Source organism: Staurois parvus, unplaced genomic scaffold, assembly GCF_062004578.1.
Source record: "Staurois parvus isolate SC_StPar_1 unplaced genomic scaffold, SC_StPar_1.0 ptg000694l, whole genome shotgun sequence".
Taxonomy (NCBI): Eukaryota; Metazoa; Chordata; class Amphibia; order Anura; family Ranidae; genus Staurois; species Staurois parvus.
The window spans coordinates 5,105,063-5,127,892 of NW_028318490.1; the positions used below are offsets into that span (position 1 = coordinate 5,105,063).

General features: G+C 41.6%; 1 protein-coding gene and 2 pseudogenes across 1 annotated transcript; 1 reads left to right on the top strand and 2 right to left on the bottom strand.

Annotated features, from left to right (window-relative positions):
• The first annotated feature begins 245 nt into the window (after window positions 1–245).
• LOC149446217 (protein RD3-like) lies at window positions 246–8,701 on the top strand. The gene is made up of 3 exons (XM_089652863.1): window positions 246–424; window positions 1,244–1,557; window positions 6,855–8,701. Exons 2-3 carry the CDS (start codon window positions 1,253–1,255, stop codon window positions 7,165–7,167), a joined length of 618 nt encoding a protein of 205 aa, XP_089508989.1. The 5' UTR covers window positions 246–424; window positions 1,244–1,252; the 3' UTR covers window positions 7,168–8,701.
• A 12,395-nt stretch (window positions 8,702–21,096) lies between these two features.
• LOC149446218 (uncharacterized) lies at window positions 21,097–21,954 on the bottom strand (annotated as a pseudogene).
• Window positions 21,955–22,077: 123 nt separating this feature from the next.
• On the bottom strand, window positions 22,078–22,778 carry LOC149446219 (uncharacterized; annotated as a pseudogene).
• Window positions 22,779–22,830: the final 52 nt, after the last annotated feature.

Consider the following 22,830-nt stretch of genomic DNA (forward strand, 5'->3'; position numbering starts at 1 on the left):
AATCTGAACAACAACAGAAATCTAAAAAAAGCTAACATGCTAAAAACAAAATGTTTACCCGTCCCATACCTGAGTTGAGCTTTTACAGCACGTATGTATGAGCTATTGTTATATAACTAGTGCATTGTATCCCAATGAAGAGAATGCTGAGTGGACCGAATCTGCAGATTACAGAGCATTAGACGAGGCTTTAAAAAGTAGAGCTTGCCTAATGACAATGTGATGAGTGTGGAGACAGATGAGAAGGAAGACAGAAGAGAGTGTATTGAAAACAAAGAGCCTCTGAAAACTGAGACATAGGAAAGGTTCAAATAAGGAGGCAAGGAATAAGAAAAGATAATATCTGTGGCTGATACCATTGGCCCTGAGCAGAAGAAATACCAGGACTGGGTATACTTCCGGGGATACTTTGAGAAGAGCCCAGGTAATTGAGCATCCACTGCTTTTGATACAAAAATTTACTGGGAAATTTCAAAGAAACTGGATGTCATCAGTATTGTGAATAATGTTTTTATTTATTTGTTATGTAAAGTGTATTATAATGATGCAATTATCCATACCTACTATTATTATTTACAATATCAATATACTTATCAATGGCTTTTAGAACTATTTCTCTTCAACACTTTGTGTATTCTGCATGGGTCTGTCACAAATGTTATGACAAAACGTTGGAATATGGCAAATGGTCAGACACTTGTAATAAGTAATTTTGTAATTTATGGGAGAAGGGTTAAGGAGACCTAGGTACCTGTTGGCATCTGCAATAATACAAATCTCCACTCTTCATTGGTTAGGATAATGCACCTCCAGGGATTATGTGATTTTTTTTATTTTTTTTTATTTACTTGTATTTTCTCAGTGTCAGAACAGAAATATAAGCCCACATAGCCATCAGATCACGTGCTGATAACATGTACTCAATAGCAAATAAACAACAAGCAATCTGTCTGGATCACACTAAGAAAAGCAAAAGACTCTGTTAACATACCGTTTTATCTTCCTTCCATGGCCTAGACAAAGTATTTATTATCAGCTTTGAGCAGGGGAACATGTCTGCTTTACTGGGGTCCTACAGCCAAACCTAAACTGGCCTTTCTGCTTTGACAAGGAGAGAATACATGTGAATAACAGCAACTACTGCAAAATTATTCTGAAAAAGAAATGCTTGTTGATTTCAATATTTTAAAAGTGCTATTTATGGAAATGACCTGTAACCTAAGGGTGATATTGTCTTTACTAGGTCCAGAGGATGTTCCTGGCAGGACTCTTTGGTTGGAATGACTCGGAAAACTCTGCACTGAAACTGGCACCCAGGAGTAGTGCAGAGCTGGTTACAGAGACTTTGATGTTAGAACTGGGATCCCATCTCAAACGTGCTGAAAAGCAGCAACGGGAGCGCTTTATTGAGTACCGTCGAGTGAAGAGCGGCGTGGACTACACATGGCTTGCTTCCATACCACGCCAAGGCTACGAGGTCACCCCAGGTGACCAGCTGGAGCTTAGAGATATATGCTCCAAAATAAGCCCCTCGCAGTGTGGTCCTGCCATTCTCAGGTACAGTGACAAACCTTAAATACGCTTTTTCAGTAATGTTTTATGGAGTGATGCGAAATGTTTGCTGGTCTTCAGGAATCCTGTCCCCATCTATACATTTCATTACTGACAAGAGCAGATGGCAACTGTTGTGTAGCAAAGTATATATCCTCAAATTTCTACTCACAAAAGTATAATACATGCAGTATTTCCATTGTCATGTGTCGGTGTTTGCACAATAAAAATAGATTTTTTTAAATTCAGTAAAACCATTACAACATAGTTGAGTTCAATCTGCATTTTAATAAAAAAAAATGTACCTGTTGAGTATAGAAAAGGCAATTCAAATTTTTGTGAATCAGATATTGCTAGGAGAAAACCATAATAAACAAGGTTTAAAAAAAATTATCTTAATGAACTGAGTCTATGACATTTTGTAGAAATTTAAGGAACCAATTAATGTTTGAAGCAAATGTAAGTGAGTGGTGTCACGGTAGGATAAACGGCTTGGTCATGAAATATGGCAGAGCAATAGGGAATAATTATATAGTAAGACAGTCCATACATTGATCATTGTTTTTCATTCAACCCACTGGCTGAAAGGAAAACAATGATCCCATTCCTCCATCCACGCACTCAATAAATAGGGGAATGTGGTATTGTATTCTGACAGTAGGTAGACTTCCCTGCTGTCAGAATACAATGGTCAGTGTTAAGCTGACCATACATGAACTGCAATATGGCTGGTTCAGCAGGGACCAGCTGAATTTCGGTCCATATATGGGCAGACTGGTTGTACACAAGTCGATCTATGAACCAGCCTGTTGAGTTTTTCCTGAGCAAGCAGGCTGCTGGCTACAGCAGGCAACACTGATCTTTGTGTGGATGGGAGAATCGGACAATGTAATGGGCTGCCTAAAGCCTAGTAAACATGATAAAAAAAAAATCATCCAAAAAATACCGTTTACGAAACGATCATATGATAATCTGATCGGTAGTACACGGCTTTCATCCGAAATTATTTGAAGGGACAATCACCAAAATGTTCTCATACGATACCAGATTGTACAATTTTTGTTTAACCAGTACAGTTTTCGTCTGAAAATACAATACAAAACAATACATTACTTCAGAATTTTTATTCTGTCGTACAAGAATTTGTACAGTCTTCATTTTCAATATGGAGACTAGCATGCAAAAAAAAACAAAAATGGACAATCATTCGTCCAATATTCTCATCATGTGTACGGGGATTTATTTTTCTTTTTTTTTTAAAAAAACTAACACTGAGTATACACATATCGAAAATTGACACATGTACCCCTGACTGTTCAACAAACAGGCACTGAAGACCAGCATTTGACCATTATCTGATTTGTGTATTCTGGGGGGAGTCCCCCTTGTCAGGATACAAAGACATAGCAGGAGAGATCCCTGCATTAACATTGCTTGTGTTGATGTGGGGATCTGTGCAGGGGCGGACTGACCATTTGGAAACTCGGGCACTGCCTGAGGGCCCGGGGTCAGTAGGGGGCACCATGAGATGCCCCTGGTACCTTTTTCATAGGCTTTTTTGAGTTTGGGCAAGGACACAGGGCCCCCATGATCCCCTATTGCCCGGGAGCCCCATGGGTTGTCAGTCCGCCCCTGGATCTGTGATATTTTTTCTTTTTCAACTCGCTGGTTGAAGTAAAAGAAAACTCATTGTGTATACCCTACTTAAGGGTTAAAACTGTTGCCATTTTTTTTTTCCCTGGAGACACAAGAGGAAGGGAAAAGGAAAAATAGTCTTAGACAGTTGTCACTGATAATATTAGAAGATTTCCCCTAAACTCTTGTTCAGGTACAAACTTAAAATGTTGGATTTCCCATCACATTCTATCCGAATGACCATGCCACCAGGACAAATAGAGAATGGGAATTTCACCAGTAAAAGATGCAGACTGTAGTACAAACCTGAAAGAGATTCTGGCTTTTAGAAAACATATTAACACCCCAGTTGCTAAAAGTGGCATTCCAACTTTTAAGATAACTTAATTTCGTGATGGCTCCCTCCATCCAATCACGACAGGTACAAAGTACTTTGGGAACAGGGGCGGACTGACCATTTGGAAACTTGGGCACTGCCCGAGGGCCCGGGGTCAATATGGGGCCCCATGAGATGCCCCTGGTAACTTTTTCATAGGCTTTTTTGAGTTTGGGAAAGGACACAGGGGCCCCATGATCACCTATTGCCCGGGGGCCCCATGAGTTGTCAGTCCGCCCCTGTTTGGGAATAATGCAATGCAGACACTGATGTGTGAAGCACAGAATTCAACGTCTTTATTATTGTTTGAGTTTAAATACCGAGATAACACCGAATATTTCAGGTGTTGTCCATAAAGCACCAATCAAAATACATTATAGATTTTGCAATAATTCCCCATATGGTGCGTAATAGAAATATGGCAAACAAAATAATAAGTTCTGCAAAACTTCATGGCCGAGGACACACTTGTAGATAGCATTCCAGTCCTCAGAGAACATTCTGTTATGGGGATAAAAGTTGATTTAGTAAGCATAAAGCAAAGGTTACTTAACTATTAACCCTTTTACCAACCACAAACATCTATGTAAAATAAATTATTTCTTGTCATGGTGTGGAAAATGTTCAGATCGGTTTTGTAATAGAATTAATTTACTAGCACAATATATGCTGGATACTACAGCCAGCACTGTACTTCAGGCTCTGCAGCTACGGCTCTCATACAATGAAGCGATCCTGTCATTTGCCTGCCCCTCCTCTCCTCTTGTCCATTCACAGAATGCCTTGTGCTCTCTGAACAGAAGTACAGCACTTTCTGTATAGTCCAGCATATACTAATAAATTAATAATATGGCAACGAAAACAGTCTGAACTGCTTTCTTTACTTTAAGAATGTATATACAGTTGTGCTCAAAATAATAGCAGTCAGACATCACTAACCTGATCAATCACGGTTTTTCGTAGAAATGATATTTCTTCATGGCAAATAATTTACTAGCAGATGTAGTAGAGTAATAGAAATCCAACAGACCCAACAGTCATGACATGCATGCTGCTGATTCTGTGTAATTTAATCACTTATTGAAAGGGGCATGTTCAAAATAATAGCAGTGTGGAGTTCTATTAGTAAGGTCATTCATTTTTTGAAAAACAGGTGGCAATTATTGCCCTTATTTAAGGAAGGAAGACAGCAAATGTTGTACATTCTGGTTACAGTGCATTTCTCTCTGAAATTCTGTGGAAAATGGGTCGTTCCAGACATTGTTCAGAAAAACAGCGTACCTTGATTAAAAAGTTGATTGGAGAGGGGAAAACATATAAAGAAGTGCAGAAAATGGTAGGCTGCTCAGCTAAAATGATCACAAATGCTTTAAAATGGCAACCAAAACCTGAAAGACGTGGAAGAAAGCTAAAAACTACCATTCGAATGGATAGACTAGCCAAAATGGCAAGGACTCAGCCAACAATCAGCTCCGGGAAGATCAAAGAAGGTCTAAAGTTACCTGTGAGTACTGTTACAGTTAGAAGACGCCTATGTGAAGCCAAGCTATCTGCAAGAAGCCCCCGCAAAGTCCCACTGTTGAAAAAAAGACGCGCTGAAGAGGTTACAATTTGCCAAAGAGCACATTGACTGGCCTAAAGAGAAATGGCGCAACATTTTGTAGACTGATGATAGTAAGATTGTTCTTTTTGGGTCTAGTGGCCGGAGACAATTTGTCAGACAACCCCCAAACACTGAATTCAAGCCACAGTACACTGTGAAGACAGTGAAGTATGGTTGCACAAGCATCATGATATGGGGATGTTTCTCATACTACGGTGTTGGGCCTATTTATCGCATACCAGGGATCATGGATCAGTTTGAATACATCAGAATACTTGAAGAGGTCATGCTGCCTTATGCTGAAGAGGCAATGCCCTTGAAATAGGTGTTCCAACAAGATAATGACCCCAAACACACCAGTAAATGTGCAACATCTTGGTTCCAGACCAACAAGATTGACATTATGGAGTGGCCAGCCCAATCCCCGGATCTTAATCCAATAGAAAACTTGTGGGGTGACATCAAAAATGCAGTTTCTGAGGCAAAACCAAGAAATAGAGAAGAACTGTGGAATGTAGTCCAATCATCCTGGGCTGGAATACCTGTTCACAGGTGCCACAAGTTGGTTGACTCCATGCAACACAGATGTGCAGCAGTTCTCAGAAACAGTGCTTATACAACTAAATATTAATTAAGTGATTCAAAGGAAAGCAAAATCTTCAAACATTTTTCAGTTTATATAGTGAATGTTTGAGTTTGTAAAGAAGAATACAAACACTGCTATTTTTTTGAACAGTCTAATATTCACTTTTCTTAAATTTTTTTTAGAGGAACAACACAAATTTGATATATTTTTCTTCATGTTTTGATTTGGAATAGAATGTGTAGTGTTCTCAATGCATTTGTGTGTATGGAAATAAAAGCTATTAGAAGGATTTTGAGCTTTATTCACTTTTTTCAACAAGCTGCTATTATTTTTAACACAACTTTAGGTGTCCGTGGCTGGAGTTCTGCTTTAACCCACATTCTGGTTACCTGCACAATAATATTAAACAAAGCCTATACTAAATACATATGGCTGCTAAAAGAGAAAACCATTAGGAGGGGATCATTCAAATAAATTGAGTTTTATGTACAAATTATACTCTTTAGTATGCCTCTGTTTCACTGGAATCTGTAACTATCAATGTGATGGAGGAGAAGGATAACAGATTAATAATGTATGTTAATAATGTAGTACAATTTTTGACCTGGTCTCTAATGAAAAACTATACCATGGATATAGCATGGTTTTAGAATTAGCAATGAACACACATTCACTGGACATTTCTTGTTCACATGACTGTAGTGAGCAAAGAATCTTGTATGCATTCTTTGTAATAATGCTGGTCATTAGAAGCGTCTTCCAAAGGTTAGCACCATCTTCTCACAGAGATGACAATGGAGGTTTTGACTCACAGGGTAAGCAACTACGGTATATTTTCAGGTCGGAAGCCATACAATGCTGCTTTACAAGATCCCACTTAAACCTTGACTGCTGTAGGCTCACATGCTAACATGCTAGGCCATTGGCTCAGATATTCTGTAGAATATACCTGTGCAAACATGTCATAGTATGACGTCACAGACTGGTCAAGTCAGTTTTTAGAAGGCTTTTACCATTTTTAGCATGAATAACTTTTAATGCCAAAGAATTTAGTTAAAATTACTTGGTGTCCATTGACTTTTGGGTTTTGGCTTAATGTGCAGGTTTCGTAGACTGATGTTGGAGTTTGAGCCTGAAGGAGCAGAAATCCCACGTCTCTTCCGATCAGTGCTGCAAGATTTTGTGGCCCAAGAAGAGGAGCAGCGCAGGAAGAAGCAAGATGTGCCCTGGGAGAAGCGTAGGAGAGCTAAGAGCCTGGCAACATTCAGTTTTAAACCTCCTCGTCTGCGTGTCAACCCCTTTCAACTAGAGGACACACATGGATCAGATACTGAATGTGAGCTGGCAGGTGCTGGAAGAGCAAGGAGCAAGAGTATGCCAGAAGTTAGCTTGACAAGGGAAGTGCATTGTGATTGAAGCTAGTGTACCTCCAAAAGGTGTAGCCAACAGTCATTGCACAGGTTCTCATTACCAGTATATGTCCAAGAAAACAATGCATATTGACTAACACTGTTCAGATTGTATATTCCTGGAGTACACAACTCCTACAATGTCTGTAAAGACCTCCTCCACTTTTTTCTGTGTGTAGATAAAAGTTATAGAGTGACTTTTATTCTTTTACTTTTTATAGACAATTTATAATGATGTCACTTTGTCAGTCGCTAACATTTGCACCCAATATTCTGTTGTGTAGGAAGAAGGATCTGTCACTCAGAAAAAATGAAGTTAGAGATCAAAGAAATGAGGTGCTATGAAACACATCTGTTCTCTAGTAAACAGATTATTTAAATCCTTTTAATATTTACATTTTTTAAAAGTGGCCCTTGTTAAAAGAAACCTGTCAATATAGAAACATGGCCATTTCTGATTTGAGGATGAGGAGCTGTTATCCTTCTCTTTCCTTCACAATTTAGTAAATCACTGACCTGAAACAAACATGTGCATATCAGGTGTCATGTCTTCAAATATACTTATTCTGGATCAGTGACTGAATAAACACTGAATAAAGAATAAGCAGGAAAGCCCCAGAACTTGCATCAACAAAAATCAGTCTTGTGGGCAATGATATAGTAGTTCAGATCTCCGCAGTTACATATAGAGCTATGATCCTATGTGCTTTGGAGGAAACACATTCAAAGGTCTGTATGTAGCAGCCTTGGAACACTTTATATAAAATTGTCCTCCTAGGACATCTTATAACCACCCTTTGAGATCCACAGGTCTTTCTAACCCACATTTTTTAGATATGCGAACAAAGCCTTAAGAAAGAAAAAATAGGGAAATGCATTCCAAAAATAGCAGTTTTGTAAAAAAAATGTTTTGCACATTGATTACTGCTACTGGTCATCACCTATTATGGGTTCCTAGATTTTCTTGATTGCTATAGCTGTCACTGGCAGCAAATTTCCTGCATGAACATAGGTGCACCTTATGCGCAAGCGGTTACATGTACAGTATATGCATATTGACAGATGAAAGCTTGCATCCAGCACAGAGGATTGCATGTGTTTTTTTTTTTTGTTTTTTTATTTAAAGAGTTGTCTGCTGTAATGAGAGCTCCACATGGCACAAATCATATTCAGATATGTGAATGTCCTGGGACATGTATATAAGAAAAGAAGGAAACCTTATTCATCATTCTCAAAATACACACCACACTTTACTTTCCTTCAAAACTGAGATCCCATGTACTGTACGTTGTGACTTTACATATATTTGTATAGATCAAGATACTGGCTGAGCATTGCAGAAAGTACAGTAACTGGCTGAACAGACAATGGCAGCCTCTCCAAATATACTGTATATACACACACATGTATATAAATTGCCCAAAAATTCACTGTAATTAGATCTAGATTCAGTTATAAGCCTGTGAGGCTACATTCTGTCTGCGTAAAACAATTATTTTGTAACTTTTTTAAAAATAAATTTACATTTGTTTACAATAAAACACATTGTCTAGCATTGCTTATGGTCACAAGTCACCTTATGAATACATTATTTTATTATTATTTTTAGGTACTTATATAGTGCCATGTATGTAAACTCGCTTTGATGGGTCTATGGCTCATGTGCAGTCCAAACACTTAATCTGGTTCTTGCTATAACTAATAATGAGCATCTGAATTTGTCTCAGTATCGACCTTCTGTAATGTTCTGTACAGTGGGATTCAAATTGCAAGAATGGACAGCAAAATGGAGCCAATTGTTCTGTATGTAAAGTATATACAAACACAAGAAAAAAATTGATTGTATTGAAGCTTACAGATCCTTAGATGTAGTGGATGCGTTATTTTCTTTTTTTCACACCTTTTACCCTTTATTTTAATCTGCCATTAGCACACTTCCTGTTCTAGGGTGACAACTGTATTGAATAGTGTTGTCACCCTACTAAAGGGAATGTTTTAGGAATCTATCACACTGTGTTAGTACAGATTTCATCATCACAGCACCTCTCAAACATATCCAATCAGAGAATGCTTTGCATTCTTTGAGAAAATGCCACACATTCATTGAATGGCACTCATGCCAAGTGGGTGATCTCCTTGGTTCACAATGCAGCAGCGCAGCTACTCAGCATGGGCTTTGAAAACTAGTTGAGATCACTGAAGTAGGGGTGCTGATTTCCAGCTTCTAGAGCACAGGTGTCAAACTGGTGGCCTTCCAGCTGTTGCGAAACTACAAATCCCATGAGGCATTGCAAGATTGACAGTTACAAGCATGACTCCCAAGGACAGAGGCATGATGGGACTTGTAGTTTTGCAACACCTGGAGGGCCGCCAGTTTCACACCCCTGTTCTAGAAGGACCCCACAGGTATGGCATATGTAGTTACATTGGTCCAAGCTGAACCAATGTAACTATGTATAAAGTGCTGTGTCTGGAATAATTCATTAACAGACCAGAAGAGAGAGAATAGCTATTAATGTTAGAATTTACATAAACTGTAACACTCATGTGTTGACAAGAATAGAGAGCAGAGAGATGACCAAACAGTTGAGTACCACAGATCTGAGCATTTCATGTGCAGGAAAATACAGGGTTGTCAGTGAATAAACATTGTAGCAATGGTAAGTGGTCCATAATTAGAAAAAACATAATTTTCTATTTTACTACCTCACTCTTGCCTACAGACAAATATGAAGAAACAGGAAAAAGCCAAAGTTCCAGGATGTGCAGGTAATTGCTATCTGGAACACCAAAGTTCCAGGATTCTTCCAGGCACCTGTCTTTCATATACCTTATAGAAGAAACTAATAATGTGATTTGCAACATCTGCAGGACTACAAACCCCAGGGTTTCATATCTACCTTTGCCATAGTAAGGCAAGAAAGACAGGAATTTACACAGATTTTGCAATGGGTGATAAAGAGGAGCTTTAGATCAATCCAGAAGGAAAAAACGACATTTGAGTCATATGAAGTTATTGCTATAATCAGCAAGCTATAGGGAACAATAATAGAAGTGAGCTAAAGGGAGCATTTTTACTCAGTTGTGTTTATGAACAATATACGGTCATGGCCAAAAATATTGGTATCCCTGCATTTCTGTCAGATAATGCACCACTTCGCCCAGAAAATTGTTGCAATTACATATATTTAGCCTTTCTCATGTTTATTTCTTTTGTTTGTATTGGTATGACACAAAAAAGTGGAGAAACAAAAAGCCAAAAATCTGACACATTCCTTGCAAAGCCCCAAAAATAGACTGGACAAAATTATTGCCACCCTCAATTTATTATTTGGTAGGACATCCCTTGGAAAAAATATAACTGAAATCAATCACTTCCTGTAACCGTCAATGAGTTTCTTACACCTCTCTACTGGAATTTCAGACAACTCTTCTTTCACAAACTGCTTCAGGTCTCTCATATTTGAAAGGTTCCTTTTCCCAGCTGCTGTTTTGAGATCTCTTCACAGGTGCTCTATGGGATTTAGATTTGGAATCATTGCTGGCCAGTTAATTACTCTGTAGTGCTTTTTCTAAAACTTCTTCTGGGTGCTTTTTGACATTGTGTGCTTTGAGTAAATTTTCCTGCTGTAAGACCCATGACCTCTGACGGAGACCCAACTTTCTGACACTGGGCTGTACATTGCACCCCAGAATTCTTTGGTAGTCTTCAGATTTCATAATGCCATGCACACGGTGAAGACATCCAGTGCCTGAGGCAGCAAAGCAACCCCAAACTATCAGAGAACCTCCACCATATTTGACTGTAGGGACTGTATTATTTTCTTTAAAGGCCTCATTTCTTTTTCTGAAAACAGTAGAATGATGGGCTTTACTACAAAGCTGTAATTTTGTTTAGTCTGTCCATAGCACATTCTCCCAAAAGGATTTCGGCTTCCTGAGTTAAATTTTGGCAAAACTCAATCTAGCTTTTTTATGTTTCTGTGTCAGCAGTGGGGTCCTCCTGGGTCTCCTGGCAGTGCAAGCTGACATGGTTGTACCCTGTGCCTGAAGGACAGCTTGAATTTGTCTGGGAGGTGATTGAGGTTCTTTATCCACCATTCTAACAATCCTTCATTGCAATTCTTGAGTCTCTTTCTTCCATATCCAGGGAGATTAGCTACAGTGTCATGGGCTTTAAACTTCTTGACAATGTTGCACACAGTGGACACAGGGACATTAAGATCTCTGGAGATGGACTTGTAACCTTGAGATTGTTCATGCTTTTCCACAATTTTTGTCCTCAAATCCTAAGACAATTCTTTGCTGCTCCTTCTCTACTCCATGCACCATGCGGCACACAGACATACAACAGAAAGTTTGAGTACATTTTTCACCATTTTAACTGGTTGCCGGGGTGATTTCTATATTGTCAGCACCTGTTAATTGATACAGGTGAGTTGAATTACAAATTACAGGAGCATCACAAACCTGGAATACAATTACTGCTTACATTTTTGAGAAGGTGCCAATAATTTTGTCCAGTCCATTTTTGGAGTTCTGTGTCAGATTTGGCTTTTTGTTTCTCCAATTTTGTGTGTTATACCAATACAAACAAAAGATATAAACACGAGAATGCCAAAATATTTATAATAGCAACAATTTTCTGGGCAAACTGGTGCATTATCTGACAGAAATGCAGGGTTGCCAATATTTTTGAGCATTACTGTATGTGACTGATAGAAATATGCAAAAAAAAATTCCAACGCAACCAGGGGCGGACTGACAACTCATGGGGCCCCTGGGCAATAGGGGATCATGGGGCCCCTGTGTCCTTGCCCAAACTCAAAAAAGACTATGAAAAAAGGTACCAGGGGCATCTCATGGGGCCCCCTACTGACCCCAGGCCCTCGGGCAGTGCCCGAGTTTCCAAATGGTCAGTCCGTCCCTGAACGCAACTATGTTTGATCATCTGTGTGATTTAAATACCTATGTAAACACTTCCTGCCGGCTGTACGCATTTATGTGGCCTCTTTGCTGGTGGGCTTTAACCCCAAGGCTGCATATATTTATCCCTATATGTAAACATTTTACTGTGCTGAGAGCGTGCGCCCTGCATGCTTCCAGCAGCAATGGGAGCAGTTACTGGTGGGACCAGAAAGCTCCCGATGCATACTTGCAGTTGGGAGCTTTCTGATCATGTGACTGCCAATCACAGCAGTCACATGATCGGAATGCCTGCCTCCACCTCCTGGCATTTAGAACGATTTAAATGGCAGGGTGGTGGCGGCGGTAAGGCATTAAATACTGCAGTTGACACTAGAATGTGTTCCCACATATATAAAAATAACAGCACACAAAAGGTGATTGACAGCATCAGCTGTCACATCGAACACATGTCCATTTACATCTGCTGCTCCATACAGGAGAATGGATGTTCCGATCGTGGTCCACCTGAAAAATGAACAGGAGGACCAGATCAGAACATTTGTGTAGAAGAGGCCCGAGTCCTTTTGACTTGAATGTACTTCACTCTGCCCTGTAAACATGCCACAGGGCAAATACCTCAGCCCTTGGAACGTTTACACGGTTATTTTTTTCCAGTTTGTCATTAGCATTGTATTTTCAGAAAGTCACCATTACAGGCCATGAAATGTGTTAAACACCTGGTGCGATTTTGACCCTTTGTATGCACTGTGGACCATACAAGCGTCAATGTCTGCTTTCTTGGGCTGCCATATCTAAAATTGAAGGATGTATATATGAACCATAGTCCCTGTACATGCAATATCAATTCCTAAGAAACTGGAGTTAGGCGATAAACTTTTGCCTGTGCAAATTATTGTACAAAACATTACTAATTTTATGTCATAAGGTTGGCATTTAGGGCATCTTTAGCCATAATATTATGACAAACTGTGACTCATTGGGAGTGTCAATGTATAAGCTTGATTTTTATGAGTCTAACATTATGAAGATTGTTTATTAACTCTAATATATTTAAGTTATTTGTGATTCACGTAAAACCACCATGACTTACATCCCGTGGGCCATATGCGATTAAGTGTTTGCATCTAACAACTATAACCTGGGATAACCAACATATATACAGCCTGATTATCTATACGAGATGATCTCATGCAAGATACTCTTACCATTAAACTGTGATTGTAATTGTGCGTTGAGATAAATGCAGAATATCTGGGATAGTTATTCAAACATCACCCTTCATGAGGCATTTGAAACTGGGGATTTGTGCACATAACACTCCTAAAATGTATGTTCCAAATTTGAAACTAGTCTATTATGTGTGTCTGTCATCTTTGCATATTTGCATTTTGATGATTGAGAATGATTCAAACCTTGGGAATGCTGAAAGAAATACTTTTTACATCATGCTTACCTACTTATTTACCTCCTTTACTTTTATCCTCTTTGTCAATTCATCCCCACTCAATTGTTACCTTTGTATCACTTGCTCCTTCCTTGTAGTTTCTAAGCTCTCATGAGCAGGGCTCTCCTAAACCTCATCATTATTATTATTATTCAGGATTTATATAGCACCAACAGTTTGCGTAGCGCTTTACAAAATGAAGGTAGACATTACAGTTACAATACAATTTGGTACAAGAGGAAACAGAGGGCCCTGCTCGTTAGAGCTTACAATCTAGGAGGAAGGGTTGAGTGATACAAAAGATAATAGCTTTGGGGGGGGGATGAGCTGATGGAGGAAATAAAAAGCGGTTTACTAGGTAGAAGCAGGATAGACTTCTTTAAAGAGAAAGGTTTTCAGGGATCATCGAAAGGTGGATAGATTAGGGTAGAGAGATCCATAGGAAAAGCTCAGGGAAGTCCTGGAGGCAAGCATAGGAGGAGGTGACACAGGAACTAGAGAGCAGAAGGTCTTTGAGGATCGAAGAGAGCGGTTTGGTTGATATTTTGAGACCAGGTTGGTGATGTAGCTGGGGAAAAAGTTGTGGATGGCTTTATAAGTTGTTGTTAGTATTTTGAATTTTATTTGTTGGGTGAGTGGAAGCCAGTGGAGGGATTGGCAAAGAGGGGTAGCAGACACTGAATGATTGGTAAGGTGGATGAGCCTGGCAGCAGTATTCACGATGGACTGGAGGGGGGATAGCCTATGTAAAGGCAAGCCAATGAGGAGGGAGTTGCAGTAATCGAGTCGAGAGATTAAAAGGGAGTGAGTGAATTAGGAGCTTTGTGGTATCATTGGTTAAAAAGGGGCGTATTCTGGATGTTGCAGAGGTTGAGGCGGCATGATTTGGACAGGGATTGGATGTGGGCCTGAAAGGATAGTTCAGAATCCAGGGTGAACCCTAGCACCCTGGCATGCGTTGATAGTGGTGCTATTGATCCGGACTGAGACATCAGGGGAAGAGGCATGTGGGGGAGGAAATAAGAGCTCAATTTTGGATAGATTGAGTTTTAGGAAGCGGAGTGACATCCAGTCTGATATGTCTGTTAGTAAATCGGTGATACGTGTGAAAACTGATGGGATGAGCTGAAGAGTAGAGAGATAGATTTGTGTGTCATCAGCATAGAAATGGTATAGGAAACCATGGGAAGCTATCAGCTGACCCAAGGAAGAAGTGTAGATCGAGAATAGGAGATGTCCAAGGACAGAACCTTGGGGGACCCTGACAGTAAGATGAGTAGGAGAGGAGGAAGTAGAGTTGTAAGTGACACTGAAGGTGCGGTGAGATAGGCAAGATTGGTTTCAGCGGTTAAAAAGTCGTTTGTGAGTTTTAGGAGAGCAGTTTTACAATTTAAGGCCCCATTCACATTTCGCAAGCTTTATATATATGGTCATGATGCAGTTTCCAAAATAAAAAAATTGACATACCTGCAAATGCCTAATCTTGGACTACAGTCCAGGACACAGGAACTGTATTCCTAGGACACGAGTTATAATGCAGTTACTGTCAGGTGACTGGACACTGACAAAAAAAATGGCTACCCACAAAATGTGTCATATACTGTAACCCCACCCACTCCACGAGACTCCATTTTTTTTTTTTTCAGCAAGCAGGAAGGTGTGATCAAGACACAGAGACAAGGGGCTGTGCTCTGTACTGTACTCCAAGATAAGGCACTTACAGGTAACTCAAAATTCCTATTATCTTAATCATACCAGTATAGAGTATCTTAAAAACAGTGCTGCGCTAGTATATCTGTGAATCAAACCTCCTACCAATCCTATGTAGAACTAATAATGATACAATCAGTGACTATAAATAATATATACACAAACTATATGAATATTGTGTCATATTCAAAAGTAAATACATCATATACAGTGGCGAAAATGATTTGATCCCCTGCAGATTTTGTAAGTTTGCTCACTTACAAAGAAATGAAGGGTCTCTAATTTTTATCATAGGTGTATTTTAAATGATAGAGACAGAATATCAACCAAATATCCAGAAAAAAAATATGATACAAATGGTTTAAATTTTGCTGGAGTTCAGTGAGTAAAATAAGTATTTGATCCTCTACCAACCAACAATAATGCTGGCTCCCACAAACTGGCTATGTGCTCATGTGGTACACAGATTAGTCCTGCCAATTTAAGGTGCTCCTAATGACAACTCGTTATGTGTATAAAAGACACCTATCCAGAGAATCTTTCTTCCATTCAAACCTCACCACCATGGACAAGACTAAAGAGCTGTCAAAAGACGTCAGGGACAAGATTGCAGACCTGCACAAGGCAGGAATGGGCTACAAGATCATCAGCAAGGAGACAACTGTTCGAGCGATTATTTGCAAATGGAAGAAATACAAAATAACCATCAAATCGCCCTCGGTCTGGAGCTCAGTGCAAGATTCCACCTCATGGGGTAAGGATGATCATGAGAAGAAGTGAGGGATCAGCCCAGAACTATATAAGAAAAGCTTGTGAATGATCTCACGGCAGTTGGGACCACAGTCACCAAGCATACCACTGGTAACACGATACGCCACCATGGATTCAAATCCTGCAGTGCCCACAAAGCCCCCCCTCCTCAGGAAGGCACATGTACAGGCCCATCTGATGTTTGCCAATGAACATCTAAATGATTCAGAGAAGGATTGGGAGAAAGTGCTGTGATCAGATGAGACCAAAATTGAGCGCTTTGGCATTAACTTGACTCACCGTGTTTGGAGGAAGAAAAATGCTGACAATGACCCTAAGAACACCATCCCTACAGTCAAGCACGGAGGTGGAAACATGCTTTACCATTTCTCTGCTAAAAAGGTATTTTTGGTTGATACTCTTGTCGCTATCATTCAAATTACACCTGTGATAAAAAAAAATATAGACCCTTCATTTCTTTCTAAGTGGGCAAACTTACAAAATCTGTAGGGGATCAAATAATTATTTTACCTACTGTAAATAGGAAGAGTCCTTCAAAAAGTGTTGATGTGCCAAATGCTATTTCCACCTTCCTGCCCATCAACCACACTGTGTAACACCGCCACCAGCTGTCCTCTCACCTTAGCATTTTGACCTCCCACTAAGTGTTCGGTCATAAAATGCTTGTGTCCCTTTAAATGGACTATGGTTAACACTCCTCAATATGCCCAATGATGGTTCTCCTCAGGCTGATGCTCTCCTCCTTTTAACTCTGCTACACCATGCAAATAAATTCCTAGAAATAGTGCTTTACCCTTAAAACATTTAGTGCCTCCCAAAATGAAATAAAATACCACTCACATTGTGTGGATGCTAGATTGTATCAAATATTTCCAGCCTTATTTATAAATATAGCAACATTGTGCAATAGTGCTACGTGAAAGTCCGTACTTGCTATATCGGGAACGAGTACCGTCACATCATCCAAGCCCCACTCCAACGCATTTTGTCACAGGGCACGTGATTTCCTCAGGGGTTCCCCACATAATTCATACACAAACTATATGATTATTATTTATAGTCACTGATTGTGATTCAAACCTCCTCCCAATCCTATGTAGAATAATGATACAGATACATTGGTGTAGCACAGTTTAGGATATTACATTTGAACTGATGTGTATGAGAATCATTATTATTATACAGTATTTATAAAGCGCCAACAGTTCGCTCAGCACTGTACATTACAATGGGAGACAAAACATGCGACATTACAACAACAATACAATGCGATACACGAGGGGTTCGAGGGCCCTGCTCCTTGGAGCTACAATCTAGGAGGGAGGGGATAGTGGTACAGGAGGAAGTGGCTGTGGGGGATGGAGTGGTAGGAAGAGTGGAGGAGGTCGGGAATTAGCAGGGGGTGGGGTAGGCATCCCTGAAGAGGTGGGTTTTCAGGGTGCGCCTAAAGGAGAGGAGAGTAGGTGATAGTCTGACGGATTGGGGTAGGGAGTTCCAGAGTATGGGTGATGCCCTGGAGAAGTCCTGGAGGCGGGCATGGGAGGAGGAGACTAGGGAACTAGAGAGAAGGAGGTCTTGTGAGGAGCGGAGAGTGCGTGAAGGGTGGTATTTGGATATTAGGTCAGTGATGTAGTTTGGGGCAGTATGATGGACAGCTTTGTACGTCAGTGTTAGGATTTTGAATTTGAAGCCAGTGGAGGGATTGGCAGAGGGGGGTGGCGGAAACGGAGCAGTTGGTAAGGTGGATGAGTCTGGCTGCCGTATTCAGGATCGACTGAAGCGGGGATAGCCTGTGGCGAGGCAGGCCAGTAAGGAGGGAATTGCAGTAATCGAGTCGTGATATGATGAGGGAGTGGATGAGCTGCTTAGTGGTTTCTGGGGTTAGGAACGTGCGTATTTTGGCGATGTTGCGGAGGTGGAGTCTGCATGAGTTTGTTAGTGACTGGACTTGGGGCTAAAAGGATAGATTGGAGTCAAGAATGACACCAAGTACTCTGGCCTGCGGGGCGGGCCTGATGGTGGCATTGTTGGACGTGATGGAGAAGTCAGTGGGGGGTGGTGTGCGGGCTGGGGGGAAGACTAGGAGCTCGGTTTTGGAGAGGTTCAGTTTAAGGAAGTGGAGCGACATCCAATCTGATATGTCGTTCAGTAGGCTTGTGATTCAGGCGGAGACTGAGGGGGTGAGGCGAGGGGTAGAGAGATAGATTTGCATGTCGTCGGCATAAAGGTGGTAGTTGAAGCCGTGAGAGTGTATGAGTTGGCCAAGGGAGGAGGTGTAGATGGAGAAGAGAAGGGGCCCGAGGACAGAGCCTTGAGGGACCCCAACAGAGAGGGGGAGAGAGGGGGAGGTGGTAGCGTTATAAGTAACGCTGAAGGAGCGTTGTGATAGGTAGGACGAGAGCCAGGAGAGAGCGGAATCTGAGGCCAAGGGAGTGTAGTTTTTTGAGGAGGAGGGGGTGGTTGACTGTGTCGAAAGCCGTGGAGAGGTCAAGGAGTAGGAGCAGGAGCACTGAATAGTGGCCATTAGCTTTGGCGGTTAGCAGGTCGTTGGAAAGTTTGAGTAAGGCGGTTTTGGTGGAGTGTAGGGGACGGAAGCCGGACTGTAGGGGATCGAGGAGGTTGTTGTCGTTGAAGTGAGAGCTAAGGCGATTGTAGACTAAGCGTTCAAGGAGTTTGGATGTGAATGGCAGCAGGGAGATGGGTCTAAGGTTATTCGGGTCAGTGGGGTCCAGGGAGGGCTTTTTAAGTATGGGGGTGATAATCGCGTGCTTCAGAGGGGAGGGGAATGCGCCGGAAGAGAGGGAGAGATTAAAGATGTGGGTGAGGGAGCGTAGGATGGAGGAGGAGAGAGGTCGTAGAAGTTGTGAGGGGACAGGGTCGAGGGGCAGGTGGTGGGACAGGCTTCAGAGAAGACCTTGGTGACCTCCTCATGTGGTACATAGTTGCTGGTATTCTATTTATCATATAATTTTATATGTTTTATGGTATATAGGTATATTTATTGGTATCATCATAGCCGCTCACAAGGAATATAGTGATATATTGAATCATACAGTACAGGTCTGGTATTCATAGACTGTGAGGCATACCCAAAAACCTTAGTTAGACTTACTGTTGACAGTATTTCTAAGAACCTTTCAGGACAGCACCTGGAGAAAGTGCAGCTCCACCATTAGTTACAGGAAACACTGCAGCTTTAAAAATCCACCTTTTCCACCATGTCCTCAGTTATTGTCGAGTAGTCCACAACATGACATGCAAAGTTGTTCTAGAGATGCACCAGCCCTTTCAGTCCAGGAGGCCGCCACTGATCTTGTAGAGTGTGCCGCAATCCCTACTGGAATCTTTGCCTATTGCTCCATAAGCTTCCTTGATGGCTTGCCTGAGCCATCTGCCCATAGTACTTTTGGAGGGTCTCTCCCCTTTGCAATTTTCCAAAAAGAGTACAAACAAGGGAGTTTCACTTCCTGAACTCCTTCGAGATCTCCAAAAATTGTAAGACATCTCACATCCAACGTATGGAACACTTCTTTTTCTGGATTGGCTGGAGCTGTACAAAAAGTTGGTAATGCTAGTCCCTGAGTATGATGAAAGGCAGAAGAAATCTTTGGAGGCAACCTGGGGTCTGTTCTAAGGATCACTCGGTCTGGAAATATAGCTAAAGAGGGTTCAGATATTGACAGCGCCTGGACCTCACTTATCCTTCGGGCTGAAGTGATTGCAACCAAAAAAATGGTTTTTAAAACAAAATCTTGTATTAATGTCTCTACTGGCTAAAATGACTTCTTTGTGAGGCCCCGTAAAACTAAACACAAGTCCCATTTGGGAAAAATTTTAATGGAAGCCAGCCTAGCTCTGGCCAAGGCCTTGAAAAACCTAACAACTAGAACCTGAGATAACATTCTCTACAGAAACACCGATAATGCTGCAACTTGAGATTTAAGGGTACTTGTTGCTAACCCCTTCTACATTCCTTCATGGAGAAATTCCAAGACTGACACAATCCTCTTTACCTGGAAACCCTTGTCTGAACACCAGGAATTCTAAAACGCACACTTTATGATACTGTATATTGCTCTGGTTACCCCCTTCCTACTTGAAAGCAGGGTGGAAATAAGCTTGTCGGACAGTCCCTTTCTTCTTAGAAGATCCTCTTCAAGAACCACGCTGTTAGTTTGAACTGCTCCATCTCCTTAATTAGCAAAATCCTTCCTGGCCGGCAGTCTCCAGGGAAGATCTGGAGAATAGATTCGGGAGCATCAAGAACCACGGACTTTTTGGCCAGTATGGCGTGATTAGGATTAGAATTGTCGCTTTCTACTTGAACTTTCGAAGCACCAGGAGGAATGAGCTGAAAGGGAGGGAACACGTAGGACAAGCGGTAATTCCATGGATGTGCTAAAGCATCCAAGCCCACAGCCTGATCTTCCATGTGAAGAGAAAAGAACACTGTCGACTTTGGATTTAGGAGACTCGCAAACAGGTCGACCTGAGAAACCCCCCAAGCTTCCATTTGCTGATTCAGGCTACAACCTCTCCTGCTTACAAAGTCCATCCCGTTTAGATGTACAGCCGAGAGGGAGGCTAAATTCTGTTCCACCCAAAACAAGATCTCTAGTGCCAACTCCAGCAGCCCCCTGCTCCTTGTGCCCCATCTCGAGATGTAAGCCACCGCTATTATATTTTCCAAGAGGACCTGTACGTGTTGCCCCCTTACTAACTGCTGAAAAAAGAAAAAAAGAGGAGACCCAGTTGGATGGCCTCAGCTTCCTCCAATTTGGCGACTTTCTGGCGCCTGCTTTGGACCAAGAGCCCTGTGTCGTCTGATCTTCGAGGTGGGCTCCCCACCCCCATGCACTTGTATCCGTTGTTAGGCGTTTGGACAGGGGAAAGGACCATAACAGACCCTTCGGCAAGTTGGTCAGATCCCGCCACCACCACAGTGCTCTTTTCACATTTGAAGTGATCTTTATATGTCTGTCTAGAGGTTCCTGGTATGCCCATTTTTGAAGAATGTCCTGTTGGAGAGGATGGGAATTAAACCCTCTCCCACTGGACTGCCGGAATTAAGTGGGTAAGCAGCTACAGTGCCGACATGGCCACCCGAACTGACACTGACAGATTGGACTGAATTAGACTCATTTTCCCTATCTTCTCCTCCGGGAGAAAGATCTTCTGTTGCACGGAGTCCATGGTATGTCCTAAAAATCTTACGCTCTGGGCTGGGATCAAGTTTGGATTTCTCAAGGTTCAAAAGCCATCCCGGATTTTTCAGATTAGTCTGAGTTACCTAAAGATTTGACAGCACCTGAGCCCTGGTTTCTATGAACTCGAGCAGGTTGTCTAAATATGGCACAATTGAAATCCCCCTTAGCCTCAGGGGCTCTAGAGCTTCCGCCATCACCTTGGTGAACACCACCTTGGAGAAGATGACAGGCCAAACGGTAGTGCCTTGAATTGGAGGTGCCAGATGGATGTTCCTAGATTGACAGCCAGGCAAAGGAATTTTTGAGAAGATTGAGCTATCGGAATGTGAAGATAAGCATCTCGAAGATCGATGGTTGCCATGAAGCACCCCGGGAGATTATAGCTTCCTCACTGAAAAAATTGTGTCCATCCGGAAGTGACTGTATCAAATGCACCAGTTTAATATCTTTACATTCAAAATTGAACAGAACTTCCCTGAGGGTTTCTTGACTAGAAAAAGGTGTGAATAAAACCTCAGACCTTCTTGTGCCCTTGGAACCTAGGTAATGACGTCCTGCTGCATCAGTTCCTTCAAGAGGGATGTAATTGGTAAAGCCATCTCTTGATCCCTTGGGAGATTGGTTACAAAAAATCTGGTCGTGGGGTCCTGGAGAACTCTAGACTGTACCTTTGAGCAATGATGTTCTTGACAAAGGCATTTGTTGTTGCCTCCTTTGACAGTGGAAAGACCATAGTCTCCCTCCCACGGGAAGAGAATTGTCATTGGCTCTTGGCAGGCCGTTCCGGAGGTCTGAAGAGCACTCCCCCTTTCCCTTATTTTTCTGAAAGCTCCAATTTATCTTCAGGCCCTGTTCTTTATCTCTGGATCTGTGAAATAAATCTGAAAATTCCTCCTGATGGTTTTTTCTTTTTTGATGGGAAAGCGTTCTTATCCGCCATCCTATCCAAAACTGTCTCCAGATCTGGCCCAAACAAGTCTCCTGAAAAAGGGATTTCACATAACTTAATCCTGGACCCCCGACCAGGTTTTGAGCCACATATCTCTCCTGACAGAGTTAACCAAGGCAGAGGACCTGGCCGACATCCTGACCGACTCTGCTGATGCATCTGCCATATATTTCACTGCCTTTAGGAGGACAGGGAAAGACTCCAAATGCTCTCTTCTAGAGGTGCCCGCTGCCACATGTTGTCTCAGCTGCTCCAACCAGCACTCTAGGTTTCTAGCCACCACTGTGGAAGCAATCGCTGGCTTGAACTTGGGAAGAGTCCCAAGCTTTTTTAAGGAGTGAGTCTTCCCTCTTATCCATTGCATCCTTCAGGATGCTCATGTCCTCAAAAACCAAATCTATGCACCTGGAAACCTGTGAGAAGGCCACATCCAATTTTGGCTTTTTGTTCCAAACCAAAGACTCATCCTCCTCAAAGGGGAATCTCCTTTTGAGGAATTTGGAAAAGGGACCCCTCTCTCCTTTCTTCCATTCTTTTCTTACGGAGTCTTACAAGACTTGATGGACTGGAAAAACTCTGTTCTTGTGCTGTCTCAGGCCCTGGTACATCTTATCATGAATAGACAGTTGGACCTTTTCCTCCTAAATTGCAAGAGTTGTG